This window comes from Amblyomma americanum, chromosome 6, assembly GCF_052857255.1.
Source record: "Amblyomma americanum isolate KBUSLIRL-KWMA chromosome 6, ASM5285725v1, whole genome shotgun sequence".
Lineage (NCBI taxonomy): Eukaryota > Metazoa > Arthropoda > Arachnida > Ixodida > Ixodidae > Amblyomma > Amblyomma americanum.
In genome coordinates, this window is record NC_135502.1 from 82,316,866 (window position 1) to 82,336,882 (window position 20,017).

At 48.2% G+C, this 20,017-nt stretch overlaps 1 protein-coding gene across 1 annotated transcript; it reads right to left on the reverse strand.

The window, feature by feature from the left end:
• Positions 1-738: 738 nt before the first annotated feature.
• On the reverse strand, positions 739-18,921 carry LOC144093800 (aldo-keto reductase family 1 member B1-like). Its single transcript, XM_077627504.1, has 10 exons — positions 18,624-18,921; positions 14,985-15,152; positions 8,548-8,664; positions 8,390-8,467; positions 8,104-8,220; positions 3,161-3,267; positions 2,521-2,602; positions 2,328-2,411; positions 944-1,026; positions 739-853 (listed from the first exon to the last, which is right to left on the reverse strand). Exons 1-10 carry the CDS (start codon positions 18,693-18,695, stop codon positions 811-813), a joined length of 951 nt encoding a protein of 316 aa, XP_077483630.1. The 5' UTR covers positions 18,696-18,921; the 3' UTR covers positions 739-810.
• Positions 18,922-20,017: the final 1,096 nt, after the last annotated feature.

The following is a 20,017-nucleotide window of genomic DNA, read 5'->3' on the forward strand; positions in this document are numbered from 1 at the left end:
TCCGCTTGGGCGCTCACTTGAGATGACACCTTCCGCACATCACGCCGCCTCTTGGTCTCGCCTCCCATCCTGTGCCACTGACTACACAGCGCCTACTGACATTCGAATACACTGAAGCCAGCTGTATTGGACTAGGTGCAGTTCTTGCCCAACGAAAACCTGGTTCCGAGCATTGATCTTCAGAATATTCAGGTGCCTGCCAAATGCACTCCTTTATCGCTACTTTCAGAAATTAGGTTAGGTTTACTTCTTTTCTTGCAGCGTTCTGCACTGCAGTCATTCGCTCATTATTCCTGAGCAGCTATTGCACCGAAATGGTAGTGAATTGGCCAGCAGGAATCCTATCTAAGTGGAGCAGAGTTCTTCCTATAGCATTGATAGCTATGACAAGCTAGCGTGCACTTACAAGAGAGGTTCACTGACACTTGGTCGTCTTACACTGCTCTTACGTTCTTACGCTGAGAGCTTCCACTCCTAGCTTCCTTCCATGGCTTCTAGGGCCACACTTGGTGATGCACACTGTTATCCTGGGAAGCCAAGCCACCACAGGCATCACCAGCAATATCCATGACCCAAGCGTTTACCGTCCCGTACTAGGATTGGGTTTCGGATAAAAATGATCTCTCAACGTCGGTTATCACGATCGATGCTGCCGATTGTCCACATTCTCGCCCCATACGGACAACCTCGGTGTGAAGGTCGGCGAGGCGATTTTGAAAGGAAGCAGAGACAGTTCAATAAGTTCTGAAAAAGGAAACCTTTGAAAGCTTTAATGCAACCCAACAAACGGACAGACCTTTCGCCACATCCTTAGTAGGCAATCTTGAAGGGGTAATACTTGCTCCCTACATCTCTGTGAAAAAGAGGCACGAAAAAAAAAAGCGAACAACACGGTTTGTTACGTAAAGATCAGTTGAAAATTCTGTAACAATACGATACTTACGCCTCCAGCACGCAAACCCTGAAGTTCCTGTCAAGACCGTTCAAGGCATCCACGTCCTCGGGATCAAGCGAAAAGCTCAAAACCTGGAAACGGAAAAGGTGGAAAAAGTAATGCTGCGGGCTCTGCTCTCCCGAAAAACGATTTCGCTTCGTTTTCGTTACATGACGCAACTGGGCACGTCACGGAAAATTCGTAATAGCGAGGCAAAGACGCGACTATAAATAGAACGAGCGCTACAAAAACGAGACCGCGAAAGAACCTGACGCTTAAAAACGGGAAGCTACGTGTTTCGCAACACGACGTATCTGGGAGTTTCTTGAAATCTCCCCTTTTCGATTTTCCCCGAAAGGACATTTTTCATTTCGTGCGCAAACACGTAGGCTGGTGCACTTTTACCTGCGAAGCATGAATGACTGTTATTGCTCAGGCGCAAAGATTGCAGCACTTCCATATGACGTTAGCAGGCCCCGACCAAACTTTAAAAAGGGCTAACCAAAAGCCATTTTCTAACTTGCCGCTAACAGATCACCTTACGCGCATTGATGTCGTGAATAAGGCAGTTGGGCGAGCGCGGTTGAGCTGGTTTCTTTTGTAGCTTTTCATTCTTGTCTAGAAAGCCAGAATTTAGACGTCCCTAAAAGCTTACCAGGCTAATATTTCATTATTCCTGCCAGAAATTTGCTTGTAAGGAAGCTTATACATAAAATACAACGTAGAGCCGACGACAGTCTAACCATGTTGTCATCGGCTCTCGTTCTTTTATGAATAAAGCTAAACAAAAATACCTTTATAAAAAAGAGGCTTTCATATTGACTGATGCAACGCTAAACACGCACTATGCTAAAGCTGCTCTTTATGGGTAGCCAATATACTTCAGACGACGCAGATTTAAAATTAATTCTGATCAAACCAGGACAGTACATCATTCAAACTCGAAAGTAAAAAGGCAAGACTCTCGTATGCTATCTCTGCGTTAAATTCCAGCGCGAAGAAGCGCGCGGTTTAATCAAGAGAATCATTTTACTGCGCGCATTTAGCCTTGTAACAATCTATGTAACATAGTATATAATACCTTTATATGCGCAGGCCACTCCAGATGAATTTCAACTACCTTTAGCGCCGAGAGAAAAAGAAAAGTATTTGAGCATTTTTACTGGACTTTCGGCACGACACAATCGCCGTGGCTCGAATCGAACCCGCGACTTGACGCTCACTATCAGAATGACACAGCCTCTAAGCCACTGCGGCGGGTTCCGGGAATTAATGCGCTTCCAGCGAGCATGTCACTAATACAAATTAAACCAAGAGAGAGTACACTATGATTAAACCATACCCCATGAGAAAAGCTGCGCGTTCTTCTATAGTATAAGTCCTCAAGACAAACCTTGAAGTTCTCTTCAATTCGAGTCCTGTTCGTGCTTTTGGGGATGGTGATGAGTCCGCGGTCCAACGGATAACGGATAAGAACCTGGAAGATGATGCACAGAGACATTATCCATAATCCTGCGTAGCCTGAGTGTCCAACATGAAAGAATAATCTTTCTCCGCCCGGAAAAAAATACTAGGCGTCGACAGACCTGAGCGGCAGTCACTCCATGCTTTTTGGCAATCGCATTCACGGTCTCGTCTTCCATCAGCGTCTTCTCGCCTTTAGGAGCCCTGGAAGAATCAGCCCATATGTTGCCACTCTACTCGTATTAGGGACTACATTAACTAATAATGAAACCGCAAGCATAGTGGGAAAACCCACGGGAATACAGCGGAAAGTATAAGATCGCCCGAGTTTGTCAGGCAGCACACAATGAAAGCGATTAAATAAAAGGTCAAATTCTTAGTTAAATCACAATTTTTGTAAGTGTTGCGAACCTCTACGACGAGCATCTATGCATGGCCTTAATCCACACCAGTGGCCTTAGTTACACGCGGACCAGACGAGCTCCGCGAACACATTACGCCACGCATTGATTGCATGACTGTCACTGCCTAGATGCGCAGTGAAAGCAGTAAATGTTTACAAAGGATATATTTGGAAACTAAATAAACTGTCAAGACTAACAGCCGAAGCCAACACAACCTGGTCACGAAAAGAAAAAAAAAGCAGCAATAACGAAGCAAATCGAGGCTATGGACTGAGAGCAAATGCACTAAGCCATGCAACCGCTTAGCATGGATGAGTAATCCCGCGCGTTAAAATGCGATCCCAGGAGACGCACTCACCACGGACGGTCAGGAGAACCGAGAGGACTGTACGCCGTAGTCTTTATCTGGAAGTCGTTGCACAGGCTAATCAGCTTCTTCTGCGGGAGGTACGGATGACACTCGATCTGCGCAGAAGCACGGGACACTCGAGAAACAATGCTGCAACAGTCGCAAATACCACAAAGCGTTGTAGCATAGCGCTATACCGTGTACCGATTTCGCATATATGGCTATGACATACTGCACCTGCGCCTGACCCATGTGCGGATCAGCCGCAAGCACATCCGGCTCCTCAGTGCCACTGCGCATGCGCTGGTGCCGCATGGCACTAGCGGCACATGCTGGCGCTACGGTATTTTTTAGAAACATTATTCGCACGCAGCAACGTATGGCGCCAAAAGTGAATCTACACACGGTGGCTCTGCACAGTACTGCGTGAAAGGCGTATAAGCCGCAATTCATCGGTTTATCACGCGGGAATCTGTTACGGCACGGAATGCTTTGCATAAAATAAGTATATGTCGCGAGCCAGCTCTAATGTTACATAAATGGTGTTATGTGGGCCCATTTAGCCTTTCAACGCTCTTGGTTGTCTATAGCCTAGCTCCTGTGAATCATTTTCCATTGTACGAGACGCACAGTGTCAAGGTGGCCTAGCTCGTGCCGTCGCACAGATCACCGTGACACTGCACGTATGTGCGAATACAATGCTTCCATCGACCGGTTTCCTCTTGCGAAAGTAGACGACTGTACATTCCCGCGCACAAGGAAAAGAGTAAGGGAGAAAAGATCCAGAACGGCTAGACGTGGATGGCCGAGCATCGCACGACACGGGATCGGATGACTGCAGATCCATGCCTTCTAGCCACGGATAGCGTGACGCAGATTCCAACGCGCTGCCGGCGAAATCTAAGACAAAGGAGCTGCGACGTGAACAAAGACTATTGTTGCAAATGGGTCGCAAGCCCCAAGGGTAGCGTTGGCCTGGCGGCCTGGGGCACAGCTGGAAACATCCGAAGGTCCTGGCAAAGGATGAGTCGACTGCCAACAGAACAACTTGTTTATTCTGGCATCGCAAAAGAGCAGCCGGTCAGGGCGACCACGTCACTCGAAGGAAGAAATCGAAGTCTCTCTTTGGCGTCCGGGGCAGCTGCTTTTATACCCTCGGAGTCGAGGGCAAGAAGGAACGGCTCGGGAGGAGGCGCACGAGACGGCGACGCACGGACATGTTGAAACGTGACGTGCCGCGTCCGCCGGGCCGGCGCCGGTCAGACCTCCTCGCCTCCCAGTTGGGGAGCTCCTCTCCCCGGCTGCTGCGCTTTGACAAGCGTGGGCACCAACATGCACACACACACACGCACACACGAAGACACGTGGCATTGAAACCTGCCTGGACGCGCTTGGCGGGAAGCGTTGCGGCAGCGATGAACGGGTCAAAATGACCGCCACTTTGAACGAAGCCCCGGCGTCCGTTGCATCCGCGCCGGTTATACCGCGCGTCGTAGGCGAAACGTAACACTATGACGCAAGGTACGTTTGAAGCACTGACGTGTGCTTGAACGCCTTGGTAATGCCTCGGTCCCTATGCGTGACAACTGAAAGACTGGTCCCTTCTTGCAGGGCTTGCGCTAGAATGCTCTGTATCAGCAGCTTTGTTAAAATATAGAAATAAAGGCCGCCGAAGGTGACTCAGTGGTTACCTATATGGCGCTCGGCTGCTGACCCGAAAGACGCGTGTTCGATCCCGGCCGCGGCGGTCGAATTTCGATGCAGGCGAAATTATAGAAATCGATCTATTGTGTTATGCCAATGCAAGTTAAATAAATCCAGGTGGTCGAAATTTCCGGAGCCCTCCACTACGGTGTTCCTCATAGCTAGAGTCGCAAAAACTAGAGCTGGAACAAAAAAAGAAATAAAAACAGTATTGGCCACTTTGCGCGCGCGCATAGCATTGCGTGTCGCCTTGAGCGAGAAGTAATTTGAAGCGCATGCTAGTTACGAGACTCAGTAGACTAGAGAACTGAGCGAGTTGGCAATACAGTCTGCGTCACCCTTGTGTGTAGAGCGCTCGAGCAGTGCGCACCTGATAACAAAAACTGAAATTACAAAGTAGTCCCTGATTTCTGGGCAAAGTGCTCGGGTTAACTTTGTTTGCAGGTCTATCTGGCACTACTTCAGCGCAAGTGTTGCCTCTGGAACTTAGCGGCTGCAACGAGATCTACATTTGTTTGCACGTAAGTGCCCCGCCCGAGCACTCTACACAAGGGTGGAGCAGACTGTAAATATTTGGAATAAAAAAAAAACAGCGGAAAGGATGCAGACAGTTACAGACACGCAGGACGACAGTCAGGGTCGCCCTGCGTTTCTCTAGCGTGTCTGCGTCTTCCTTTCCGCTGGGTTTACTCTTCCTGGTTACGAGAATTTTGCAAGCGGTTTAGACTTCCACAACCCGAAATTGTGCCCTGAAGTCTGCAAATAAAATATCATTTGCAACGGCGCCAATTAGTAACATCTTCTCGATATCATCTTTTCCTTTCTTTGAGAGATACTAAGCCGGGCGAGTGCTAAGAGACCAGGGAAAATGCGCAGCTCTGTGCCCCAGAAAACGGTGCTTCTTTAGAGGTACAGCCTTTGTTAAGAGTAAAGAGCACAAGATGCTTGCTCTTAAACCTTGAAGTGGGGCTCTGGTAGTATCCGTGGAAGTCCAGAAATTCGGAGTGGTAAGGAAAAACCCTAGTCTTACATTCATAATATTCGGAACGCCAGCGATGCAGAACAAACCACGCAGCGCGGCCCAGGAGCGAGCCCATGCACTTGTGCCCTCTACTTTCGACAATGCTCGTACGTCCCGTGAGGTGTTACGCAATAGGCGTTCAATCGCGTTGAAAGTGTACGTGAGCATTTCTTTCCGGCTGCTCCTATACAGACAAACTCGGCGTGGTGTTATGAATGACGCCGTGGCGCATCAGGCAGCCTAATCCAAAGAGACGTACTCAGTGCAGAGGAATATGACAATGCTGGCACCCGCTTTTATGCCTGGCGTGCCTTCCAGTCCAAATGAATAAAGACGCGGACTCCCCGACCAGGATTACCAGAAAACCATCGTGAAGGCTATCGAGACTTCTGAAGAGACGTGTCTGCAAAGACCGGCGCTCGCGGAACGCATGGCGGAAGCAGCGACGACAATGGCGTCTCACGTGGTGGAGCATGCCATCGGGTCGGCGAACGGAGCGTTGTTCTCATCCGTCTAGCAGGGGCTGACAAATGGTGGAGAGCTGCGCGTTCGACAGAGGTTCCGCGTTCCGGACAACTAGGCGAGAGGTGCAAGGTCTTTCAACCCCTTCTGGGAAACGGCTTGACATTCCTGTGCAACGTGGGGCCACATTCCTGTGCAACGTGGGCGCATTCCTGTGTCACGTGGGCGCATTCCTGTGCCACGTGGGCGCATTCCGGACCCACGTACGCGCCCACGTGGAACCTGTGTTGACAACAACGTGACCGCGTCTTGTACCCTTTCCATCGACGAGCTGAGAAAGCATCAGCACCACCCTGCCGTGGGCGGTACCATCAGTGTCTTCTTCACGTTTGATTGAACATCATTCTTCGAACCGTATTCCCCAGTCAGGGATCTGGGGAATATGAAGGGTATTTAACGAGCTGCTGGTTTGGTACCAGAGAGACCCCTTTTAAGAGAGACCCTTTGGTGGGAGGGACACTCGTCTCCTAAGAGGCTCCCTTTTACTGGGAGGCATTCTCAGTTGCTCATACTTGTACATTATGTACATAGTCTGTATAAAGTTTTTCTTTGCCTTTCCCTTTGTAACCACGTATCCGATCCTTCTCGTCCCTTCTCCGGCCCGTGTACGCTACCTGAGACCCAACAACTGGTGGCAGCGGTGGGATGCTGCTACCCCATTTCCAACACCGCACACTTAAAAGGAACACGCTCGTTACGTCTGCCCACAGGTCTATGCTGTATGCTGATCAGTACTTATTATTGCTAGTCATCGTTCGGTGTTCTGTGTTGTTAGATGGGATAAGTAGGTCGGGTTTATGAAGGACGGGTATCACATTCACACACTGGCTTGTAACGTGTGTTGAGAAATAGAATTAGGGGTAATAGAAGACATCCAGTTTTGAAGTCTTCGATTAGTTGTCTCGTTTCCTCTAGTGCGCGCCTGGACATTACAAACCAAAAGAAACAGACTACTGTTATGGGTCCCTAAGGCGGATTTAGAGCTAACCAGTCCGACGCAGTAATACATTTTGCGGGGCTTTTTCTTTCTCCTGAACCTGTAGTGACATCTTAGCCCATCAATGCAGTAAGCATAGATGTCGGTATTACCATACAGATGTTACAATTGGTACTCAATATTTCGTCCCTAATGCTATGTCGTGGTCACCGGCAGAAAGGATTGTTGGGGACGTCCTCTAGATGTCAAAAGCGATGCAAAGTGTGGTAGAGTGAACCGATTTCAGATCATTTCAATGTGTATCACGCACATGCTGCAACGCAGTACACATTGTAATGCATAATAAAAAGGACAAACAATGGTTCCACGCAGTGAAAGGATTATAAAAATAGTGAAACTATTAAGTTCTCCGGTCCGAACGCGTGATCAACACTGGCAGCTCTAAAAACTTCACTGGACAATCTCGTATGCGTACAGTCTATGAGACATGCAATAATGAGCAAATAAGCAGGAAGCACGAAACATATCGTCACCACGATGTAAAGGTGAAGTTTAACGTCTAATTTCGACGCTAATTGAAGTGAGTAGAAGGCAACGTTCAATTTTACGACGCAGGAAACGGCTCGCTTCACATGTGCTGGACACAACTTCATGCTGCAGTTATTCGAAATGGCGAACTTTGCATTTCTGCACGAGAGTAGGGGCTACGCTCCGTATGCAGGCAGGGTGCAAGTCACTGACAGAAATAGTTACGTTAAACAAACTTGCCTGGTTCATCACGGGCTTTATCTTGCATGACTTGACGAGGCGGTTGATCTGTTCTGAGTTGAAGTTGGACACGCCAATGGAGCGCACCAGGCCTTTTCGCTTGCACTCCTCCATTCCCTACGGGACAAAACAAAGAGGTGGGATGTCCATTGACGCGAATGCTTTCAGACGTGCAGAACTCACGCCGCATGTAGCAACGTCAGCAACAGTGCTGTATACGCGATCCGTTCTGTAAAAGCGGTAGTATGGTCACGCGTAATCTAGACCAACAGCCCATCAAGCATACCTCCCATGTCTCCAGGTAATCGATGTCGGCAAGCTGGATGTCACCATTTTCATCTTTCGGGAACAAGTCACCACCTTCCTGCGAATTGTTGAACAGGCAGTTACACAAAGGCAGCCCCTGTTTCCAATTACTTGCTTACTTCATGTTCCGTCTTTTACCTTGTACGCTTGAGGCCAGTGAACCAGGTACAGGTCGATGTATGCAATCCCCAGCGCACTTCTGCTCCGGTTGCAGCACTCCAGAACTGCCTGCTTGCTATGAAATGAGTTCCAGCACTGCGTAAAAAAAAGAACGAAATGAAAACTGCTGAATGTTTCATTTCCCTTGCAAACTGTTGGAACGAAAGTCGGAGGAACTAAAGATGCGCACCGCGGGAAGTCAGATAACCGCCGTTCAGAACGCAATGGCGGCAGTTAGCTGCTATTGGAAACCCCACTTTCAAGGCAGCTCTAACGCACTCTTTGCAAAAGGATGTTTCCAAGAGCGTGTCGCGAAGATTTTGAAGGGAACCGCCATATTTCATACTGGGCTGTGCAAGACAGCTGCCTACACCTGGTCTTTAGCAGGGTTGTTATGAAGCACCAGCATGCCCTCCTGATAGCGCAAAGGCCAGCTGGCCCAAGGATTGTGAAAGGGCATGTTGGACGGCATCCCTGCAGCCTGCCTGCCACAGACCAAAGATGAACGGCTTAGTCCCCCCCCCCCCCCCCCTCCTTCAGCAGCAAAGAACACAGAACCTCAAAGGGTAGTCTGAAGTTTGTTGTTCTGTCTCATGGTAAACGAAACGCAACTAGCTGCCATGTAATGTGTGCCAAGCGATAAACAGGTAAAAAATGCGCTGCTGCTACCAACGCCAAACGAAGCAAAAGGAGAATGCCTTCGGCTCTGCCATCAGGGTGCTTCTAGAAACCAGAAGCACAAGGGAACAAATAAAGTTAGCACCTCGCTATTGCGGAAATCGACGAGTCTGTCCGTCGCACGATCGCGGCGCGCGGAAGTTATGGCCCTCACCGCTGTCACGCTTGTTCTTTGCGATGAGCAGGATAATAAAATGTCATGAAGCACAGCTCCGCCGCGCTCTTAATACGGGAGCGCCATCCTTAATTTCACAGATCAACCGTCCTTTACCTAGGATATCAAAAATGATGAACTGGAAGATTAGTGATGGGTCATCCTGTAGACCTTTTAGGACGACCCATGCTTAACCTTTTAGTGCAACCATCCTTCATCTTTAGCGGACGTCGTTCATGCTTTTGATAAAGTTTGTTCGCGACGCCCCCTGGATACCCTCAGGAATCTACACTCCTTTATTAGCACTGGAGTGCTAACTGCAGCGAGTATCGCCATATGAGGACGAAATGCACAAAGCTATTTACCCGTTTCTGCAGTGCCTGATGGCCAGCTATATCGCTGGTTGGACTATCGCGACTGGAGGAGTCAGAGGCGCGAACCAATCACCAGGAAGCGTCTTGATAGACGTTTCAAAAGATGGTGCTCTAATTCGACGCCACCCAATTGGGATTCTTCCTCAATGCGAACTGTCTTTTTAGACAGAGTAGACAGCGCGCCACGCAGCGCCCAGCATGCGAATTCGCCTTGGTGCTTTCCCTTATAAGGCGTGATTGAAATGTGCACCTTCAGTAATAAGTATTCGTGCCATATGGCTGGCTTTTCAGCCGCCTGGTGGTGCACTAGGGAACCCTCTCAGACTTTCAATCCATGTGATGTGATCACAACCATTGTCCTGCAGCTTTCAAGAAGTGCAATAAGTGTTCCATTATACGGGCCAAAAGGTTACCGTATGGCCGGAATACTTTTCATCAAGGTTGCACATCCAGTGGGAGACAGTGACCGCTCCTTTCCTTTCTTTGTAACCTACTCCTCTTACCCTCCGCCCTATCCACCCCCCGAACGCGCAAACGCCATCAGCACGCACGGCTTGCAGCAGCTTACGAGAAAAAAAAAACACAAATGGGGAGGAATTAGGAGCATGACAAAAGACTACAGTCCACACTTCTGGATCTGAACTCGGACCACTGCTACTGGACCTACCGCTACACAATAGACCTTCCGGCATCGATTTGTACGCATACATGTATGTTTAGTTTTTTTCCATGGAGATCGACATTTTCTAAATTACGTTCACAGAAACAACACTTGAGTATACACTAGAAGTTCCTCCTGAGAAAGAGTAACTACGCCTGACGAACCCCGCTTCGGCAAAAACAAGGAACAAACAACATAGAATAACAAAGAAAGCGTTCCCGAAGTTCGGGATACTTTGTCACAGGAAGTGAAAAAAAAAAAGCGTCCGCTGCAGCGCAGGCTTTTCGTCGAAACACTGCCCGAACGAATCAAAGCCCTTCGGTCGTCAGTGCCTTCGTACAGCCGTCCGTTGTGGCCCCAATACACAGCATGCGCGCCAGTATTCCTACGGCGCGCCAGGGTCTCATTCAAACCCACGGCGCTGCGTGCCAGCAGCTGTTACCGTCGTCATGATCGAGCGATGAGAAGGAACGGGCTTTGAATTGCAGCTGGAACTGCGAATAAATGGCCGGAGAGAACGGCATGAAGAACAGCTGTGGGTAACACAAAACGAAAAGCGCGTGACATATTCAAGGCGCCGGCTATTGGTGACGAAAGTGGGTTCACTCTCAGTGCGTTCCCGATGGCACAGTGTTTCCGTACGGTTCAAGCGGCAGCGCGCAGCACGCAAGGAAACTGCAGCGAGAAACTGCACATGCTCTCGGAATAAAGGCCAACTGTGCGCATTCCGCATCTTTTCCGCACTTCCGGGAATTTTGAATGAAACACAAAAGACACGCGTAAGATAGCTCGCGTGAGTTACGCGGGGACGACCAGCCATCGAGGCGACAGAGCAAAACGCGGCTCACAATTGAAGATCTCTCGGCCCGCCTACGTCAGCTGGAGTGGTATCTTCATCGCAGCGCTTTAACGTAGCAGAACGCCAGCACCTGGCACTGAAGTCGGAATTGCGCGCCTACTAGTTTGAGTGTCGGCGAAAAAATGAACACTTATGATTAAGTATTAGTATAGAACAGCGATGTGGAGTAATAGTTGAAATTGTTTCATCTTAAACACGTTGAAAATGCACACGAAGATCCTCTCCTCCCCTCCAGCACCCCACCCTCTTTCCCAAGAAGAAAAAGAGGAATAGGGGAGTAAGACGTACAACGTATAATACGTGCCCGCAATCCATAATCAGGAATCCGGAAGTTTATTTCGGTCACTTCTGTGCACGTAAGTGAAGTGTTGTGCGTTCTATCCCTTACCTCTGCGCGTATCCTTGCTATCGTATCCTTGCAGTCAAAATAAGTTTGGCTTCGAAGGAAACGAGACAACACTGTTAATGACGGCCGACGAGAGCTGCATCTAATTGCGTCCTTTTGCTCAATGCGCCTGTCTCCAGGTCTCGCTGATGGCATGCGCAATTCCGGCAACGCAGAAAGCGTATGCGCTGCGAAAACCGCAACGTGTCCAACGTGTCACCTCCGCAGGCTAAAATTTGTGTTATGGCGCTGTGCTACCAGCGCGTTAAGTTTCGTCGCAGGTTCCCCATATTCCGTCTCTTGGCTTGTTCGCGGCGGAGTGGGTATAGACGCGTGGCGACGTCTCCCAAGCCTGTGAAAGGTTGTCTCAAGCGCGTAACAGCAGCGCACTTGTGGAAGCCGTCGCTTCGCGCGTATAGGTCCTACTCCACTGCGAACAAGTTGCGGAGGAAAGCAGCGTGTATAGACTCCGAAGCAGAAGCTTTTAGAGCATGTTGAACTCTTATCCCAGGAGACGCTCTTCGATAGCCGAAAGTTTAATGAATTTGGCCTTTTAGGACGACGGCTAAGCAAAAGCGCATGGCTGCAGTGGGACGTTTTGGGGACGTTATTGGGAGCTGTTCTGGGGACTGATTCGTACAGGCATTTTTTATTTTTGATCGTATTCGTTAGAACTCAACATGGTAATACTAAGGGTACTATAAACGCCGAGCCCCGCCTCCGACACAAGGCAGTGAAAAAGTAATTTTAGAACAAGCCTGCAGCTGGCATTGACGATGACATATGCCAGGCGCAATAAAACATGTGAGCAGAATGACTTGCGCCGCTGCTAAGCAGAGGCGCGCGAACGCTTTTGTCGTTTCTTCACCACGTGTCGTGTCGTTACATCTGCAGGAAACATAGGTGGCTCGTTAAAAAGCAGTTTAAATAAACGAGCTTCACGTGCAGCAGCTACGGAGTTATAGTATAAGCAGACTTCACTGGGCGCGTTGCCAAGCCGCCGCTGCCGCAGAGGATGCCGGTACTCGGAGCGTTTCTCGGACGCCCTATTGCACCTATGAGTGAGAGCACACATGGCAAAGGCGCAGCTGGTTCAGTGGCCAGAACAGCTCTACTTCGATGTACGAATGCATTTCCAATGAGGGTGAAAAACTGACTAACGGAAATTAACATAGCGGGCCTTTCATTTGAATGATAGCCAAAGTGAAATGTATAACAATATTTTCGTTCATTTTTTTCATGGCCAATGTACTGAAACACGTTGCACTTTGTGGTTCAGAAAGGACCACGCGTCCAGTAAAACTTGCCCGCAGAAACTACACTACAGCAAGATTTGGCAGCTCCAACCCCCCCCCCCCCCCCTTGTTTTCCAACATCATATGATATTCTTATCGTTGGTGGCTACTTTTCTATAGTATAGTCCCTCAACTTCTTTCTTAAAGATCTCTGTTGATAGTTCCGTTAGCATTAGCTCATTTGCGGTGCTCGAAATGTTCGTTCCGGTATCCCTTAGAAGAAAAGTTGCTACCCAGGAAGCCCCGCGAATGTTCCTACGCCTAGCTGGCCCACCTGCTCCCTCAATTGCGCACACGGGTTATTTTTAATGTTGGCGCTAGAGCTCTCTACGGTTGGGCTCGTAGTTCTCAAAGCTTTCCGGCACACTTTGCAAACCTAGGCTAATTCCAGAACTCCAAATACTGCATCTACACGCTTCACCTCCCAACGTCTACGGGTAGTTATCCTTGTAACAGATTCCTAGAGTCTACACTAAAGTTTTCAAATGCCCTGATCGTCTGCCAGCTTTAAACTTTAAGCCCCTAATTTCGCACTGACGACACACGCACGCCGAGAAACTGTGCTACCTTTTTACTGTCCTATAACCAACTCGACGTCTTCAAAAAAACTTGGGACCTTCTTAATCTGATCCTTAAAGAAGAAAATGCCATAGCATTTGGAGGTTGGCCCACCCCTAAATATATCAAAGGTCCTCCCAAATTTTGTTAGCAGGCCCATCCCAGAAAATGGATTAAGGTTGTTTAGTGTGGGGATTAATGCAGGTTAGTGAAAAAAAGTTGGAGGATTAGGTTGAGTTAGTGGAGATTAGTAGGTGGGTCAATTTGAACATGAGGATTAGTGGGTGAATTAAGGTGCAGAAGTGGGTCGGGTAAGTATAATCCCATATTATAGTACAATGGAAGGTACTTAACCATTCTAGTCCTCAGATTTTCAAATTTGGAGGTGCTTGTAACATCACAACCCTTTCGACCAATGGTGGAATTTTCTTACGGAGAAACCGGTTCGTTTTTGCAAGACGAGAACCTGAATGCTACCGCATTGAAAAGAAAATCCATAATTTCGTTACCGTGGCGACGTTAGCGCCTTGATGTGCCCTACCTTCAATTAGAACCCACAGTTAATATTCATTTCGGCGACTGGCGACCTTTTGTTGCCGCTAAAGAATCCACGGACTTCATGGTACCTCCTCCCAGGTTGACCTCATAGCAGAGCTCATGCTCGTTTTACTACGTCCGATTCAACGCCTGAGAGATATTCGGGAGGCGCAAGTCTCATTACAACTTCCGAACCCAGAGGTTATTGGCAGCCTGTGCTGCGCCACAAGCCTGACGGCCGCGCTGGTGAGGGGTCAGCAGCTGCTGGGGAATGAGGCCCTGGGGTTAACTGTGCAATAAATATGGCAGGTGGCAGCGTGGCTCTACACCGCAGTTACCAAGTACTGTTCTGGCGGGTAGCAACAGCGGCATTATCAAACTGCACACAACTTCAACTGTAGCCTTACGGCTGCACTTGGGTAGATGCTAATGAGTAATTACTTCCTTATTACAAATATTCTCCCCTTGGGGGATTCCCCTAAACCATTCCAACTTCGAGTTGTTGACCAATTTGCTCTTGCCCTAACATGCTAGCCGTCCCGATTAGCTCACTTGGTTGAGCCACTGCTTCGTTGAGGCGATGGTCCCGGGTTCGAACTCCAAACGAGGACAATTTTTGCTTCAACTGCGAAGTTTCTGTGAAAGCTGTACAGGTTCCCTTTGGTAGCCGTATGGCTGCGCTTGGGTTGATTTTAAGGAGCAATTACTCCATTATTACACATTATTACCTTATTACCCACAAGTCTTGTACACCTTGGGGGATTCTCCTTAACATTGGAACAACTGCGGGCGACTAAGACAGGCAATGCGTAACTCAACGTTACAATTATGTTATACAGAAGCACCCAGTCAATTATTTTGTACAAAATAAGAGAAAAAAAACAGCAGGCGAAATGGTAGGCTGTTGCACTGCACCTTGCTGGTGATGAAAAGCTCCTCCCTGGTGACGAGCCCCTCCTTGATGGCGTGCGCAATGGCCCGTCCCACTTCGACCTCGTTGAGGTAGACGAGTGCGCAGTCGATGTGCCGGTAGCCGACGCGGATTGCCTCCTTCACCGCCTCGTAGACTTGGGAAGGCGCCGACTGCGGTGGAGACAAAGCCATTGGCGCTTGCAGAACATCCAGGAGTGTCTGCATACAACCTCTAGCATCTTCAAGCACAAGCACCTCGGTGATGCTACCATGCCGCGAAACAAATTTGTATGTCATTTAAGGAGCCTCCGGAAGCAATTAGTAGTTTGCTTTTAATAATTTTCACCATCCCATGCTTTTGCGTGTTGAATGTATATGATGGCTGCTTGGGGTTTTTGAGAACATTCTTAGCAAAATGGAATATCTTTCTATTCGAATACCTTAACGATCCAAATAGTGTACGTTCAAAATTACTCGAGACGAATCGAACGTGCTCTTAAGGTCCCGATTATGTTTTGGATAATTGGCACAGAGTTCGAAGAAGGTACGCCTTTTCTTTGACGACTCTTAAAAATAGAGCCCGCTCAGACGCCGCACAGCATGCTACTACGATCGGTGTAAGAGGGATGGAGGGTTCAAGTTCAGCTTAATAATAATTATCATCAACAGCCTAAGTCCTGTCATGGTCAAATGCCCCTCCCCTATCCCTCCAATTTATCCTGTTTTGTGCCAGCTACGGCCGGCTTATCCCCTCAAACTTCCTAATCTCATGCGCCCACTAAATTCTCTGCCGACTCCTGCTACGCTTTCCTTCTCTTAGAATCCAAGCCATTACCTTAAGGGATTACCGGTAATCCTGCCTTCGCATCACATGCCCTGCCCATACTCATTTCTTCATCTTTATTTTAACTATGATATCATTACATCGCATTTGTTCCCTGCCCCACTCTGCTGTCTTCCCGATCTCTTAACGATACGCCTCTCATTTCTGTTTCTATAGTTCGCTGCTCAGTCCTCAATGTATGTTCAACCCTAATTGTTAGCCTCCACGTTTCTGCCACATAGGTGAGTGTCGGTAAGATACAGCTGTTATATACATCTGTATAGAGGTATACCGGTAATCTGCTATTGATGATCTGAGAGCACGTGTTAAATGCATTCCACCCCCATCCTAATGCTTCTAGTTATTCCATTCTCGTGGTCCGGATATGCGGTCACTACCTGCCCTAAACAGATGCATTCCCTTACCCGCATATCGTAAACTGTTGCTCCCTTCCTAGGCCGTTGAACATTAGCTTTCTGCAAATTAATCTTTAGACCAACCAGTCTGCTTTGCCTGTACAGGTCCTCGAGCATGCTTTGCGAAAGGCTCGTCCCTAAAGCTACTTATCAAAGAAATGCCATCAGCAAATCGGATATTATTATCTACGTATTAACCTTTACCCCCACCTCTCCCGATGAAGTTCTCTATATACTACCAGTAACGAACAGTGGACACATCGTGTCTGCCTGCCTGATGTCCTTTTTTGGTGGGTGTTTTATCACTTTCTTTGTGGGGGCTACGGTTAATGTGCAAGCGCATAGATATTTCCACTACCTTTACATACCCTTTACATACGCTGATTATGCTCGGTAATGCATGGCCTCCAGGATTGTGCGACGCGGTAGAGCTCGGGCAGGTTCAACAGACCCGCCGCGGTGGCTCAGTGGTTAGGGCGCTCGACTACTGATCCGGAGTTCCCGGGTTCGAACCCGACCGCGGCTGCTGCGTTTTTATGAAGGAAAAACGCTAAGGCGCCCGTGTGCTGTGCGATGTCAGTGCACGTTAAAGATCCCCAGGTGGTCGAAATTATTCCGGAGCCCTCCACTACGGCACCTCCTTCTTCCTTTCTTCTTTCACTCCCTCCCTTATCCCTTCCCTAACGGCGCGGTTCAGGTGTCCAACGATATATGAAACAGATACTGCGCCATTTCCTTTCCCCAAAAACCAATTATTAAACCGTGCCTTCATGCCCGATTCCGGAGACCACGGCTCATACTTAACTCTCGACTACCTCATTTACTGAGACGCGGCACTAGTGTATTCGCTGTCATCAGCACAAAATCATAGTTTTTCTTTCAAGTATGACAAGGCGGCCATAGACTAATCATACTGACTTAGTGCTGCGTAACCCCCAGTGGAGATCAGTTATGCTCCTATCGACAGTTTTAAATAGCCCTAATAAATTTATTCTCTATCTCTTTCTCCAGGTTATAGTACCTACCGCAGCGCGGCAGCTAGCGCTTTGCTGTTTCGCATGATAATTTGTTTTGTACGAATAGTCGTACATGTAGCGAATATTCTAAAAAATATCGATTCGTATTCGATTCGTTTGTATTTCCATTCGACTCGTATTCGATCCGATCTTTAGCTGAACTAGTCGCATTTCATTCGGTTTTGAAAAAAAAACAAGTACTATTCGAACTCCCTTAGATATACTGTCCAATCTGCTGCCCCGCATTTTCAGCTGCATGCAAGTTTTGAATTAAGTGCTCTTTTTGCGTTCACAAAAGTATTGCAGGTGTCGTTGGCGACACGGTTGCTGCGTGAACTGCAAATATAACATGGATGTCTTAGTCTCACAGAAAAATGATCGACGTAGAACTTCAAAATTGGCGCTGGGTGATTTGAAGTAAACCTGCTGCGTCAACTCACAGCAGCTTTTGCTTCCGTATTTTTTTTTACATACGGGCGTTTCTTTGCCGTTACATAATTCAGTGAGTCTTGAAATTTGGTGCATTCTGGAAAATATATGGACTCTCAAACTGTTTATGGAGTTCGCATCGGACTGACGTCACTGACATCTTGACTATGCACTCGTCATTTGTAAGGATGTGACAATTCACAAAATAAACCGTCTGCTAGAAGGCTTTTGCAACGTTTTATCATCTCACTGACGTAAAAAAATACTGCTCGTTGTTATAACTTCAAACGCAACGCAGTGCCCAGCGCAAAATCGGGAATTGCTGAATCCTTCCATTTCCTTTTCGAGTAAAACCATGAAAGAAATCTCGATCGAAACGTGCTTTGAAATTTGTATCCAAAATTCCCTCAAAACAAGTAATTTCACGCCAAGCTGCATTCAAGTCAACGTAAGAGCAACTCACTAGCACTCCCCGCGTTGCAATGCACACAACTAACAAGGTTGTTAACGCCCGGCTTTTACCCATGCGCCGGTACACGAATACGCTAGCTGAAGCTCAACAGCGGTGGCTGCAGCAGACGCATGTTGTCACTAGTCTTCACTTCGCTAGACCATCAGCGCTTTTTATGCAGCAACTGTGGCGTCTGCAGCGACGTTCTTCTAAATGCCTTAGGTTATTAAAAGTAGTTTCGCGGTGAACACAACCAACGTTCGTAATAAAGCCAGTTATTGGTGAAGAAAACGGACCGACAAAGCTTTGCCCACGAAGGAAAACGGAAGTCTCGGCGCTTTTTACACATCCCCTGCGCGCGGTGCCTTTCATAACTCGGCGCCTCTAGCAAAGAGCGAGACTGTACTGTTAAGAAGCTTCGAGAGCGAGCGTGCCCACCCGCCGGCAATCTGGCAGCCGTTCAGCGCTTCCTGGAGGGCAGAGCACAAAAAGGGACGCCGCTCTCACCTTCCATGTTCCAAGGCCGAGCGCCGGAATCTTGTTCCCGTCAGACAGCGTCACGATGGGGCACTTCGCCATGGTCAGTCAAGGCTTGTTCCACTTTCAGCGGCTTCCGCCTCGCGTTCTACGCACGGGAAAATCGAACGAACCGGTCCCTAGAAAACGACGAAGACGCGAGCCACAGCTCACCGTCTGCCGGAGCTAGCTGAAGGCACGCGGAGACGAAAATAAAGACACGAACAAAGCGCCTTTTATATGACAGTCGTGTCGAGGTGATCCCCGGCTCCGAGGGAGAACGCCAGACGCGTGGCGCCGATTCGCGCATGCGCCGTGGGGCTCTCCGACCGCGGCGCTCGAGATGACGCAGCGCACAATGACGTCACGATCGAATACGGTCGGCGCGCGCCTTTCTTTTGCTGTTCTTTTTTTCTTCTTTGTTCTAGGCGGCCCATTTGAATGCGGTTGCCGGAGCCTGACTTTCTGCTCTGCCGGAAGCTGTGGTCGTCGCCATGGTTCAGCTATTAGGTCACTTCTTAGCCATCGAGGAAGACAGAAAGCTGCGTTAGGACGCTTCGTTTATTCCATCTTTCTCAAAGTTGAGGTTTCGGAAATGCGGTTTGAAGGCGAAAGAAATTACGAGGTCCTAATTTTGCGGAGAAGCGGATATATGCACCAAACTTTCAGTTAAGCCTAGCTAAAACTTCGAATAAATTCTTTTTATAGGTTGTTGAATGTGTTCTACTATGTGCGATACTGAAAAAAAGAGTTCGTACTCGCAGTAGCGTATATTTACGAAGGAGATGACCGGTTAATTTTTCGTTTCGGATAAACTCTTTGGTACTATTCACAATGTTTTGCGTAATGTGCTGTTCTCAGGTAAAACAAGTGGACGAGCGTTTGCGTGTGATCGACTATTGAGTCGCACGATCACGAAGCCGCGAGTGACAGGAAATCGAATGTGATAAAATTTGAGGCCATTAGAAAATAAGCAAGACATTATGATCCCGAAGTAATTTCTGGCGTCGTTTTACATCTACAGTGTTAATGTGGGGACCCCTTACTGATCCACTGCAACCTAGAGAAAAATGACGACTGCCCTCTTCAATCTGTTGCCTTTGTGTAAGCCTACAGTGGCAGTACTACTGGCCACATAGCCATCTGGCGCGCTTTAGAAACTCAGCCAACTTCCAGGAGGGATCATTTTATCACAAAAGATAAGTATGCGTATACAGTAGCTGTACCACATCTCTTCAAACAGTATTTGCACCACATGCAGATTGCACCGAGTGCAAATAGAATTCGCTCGGTGCAGGTAGTATTTGCACCGAGGGTTCATTGTGACGCTTTCGCGAAGATGATACGTATAAATTACTTACATTTCCCAGAAAAAGTTGGACAAA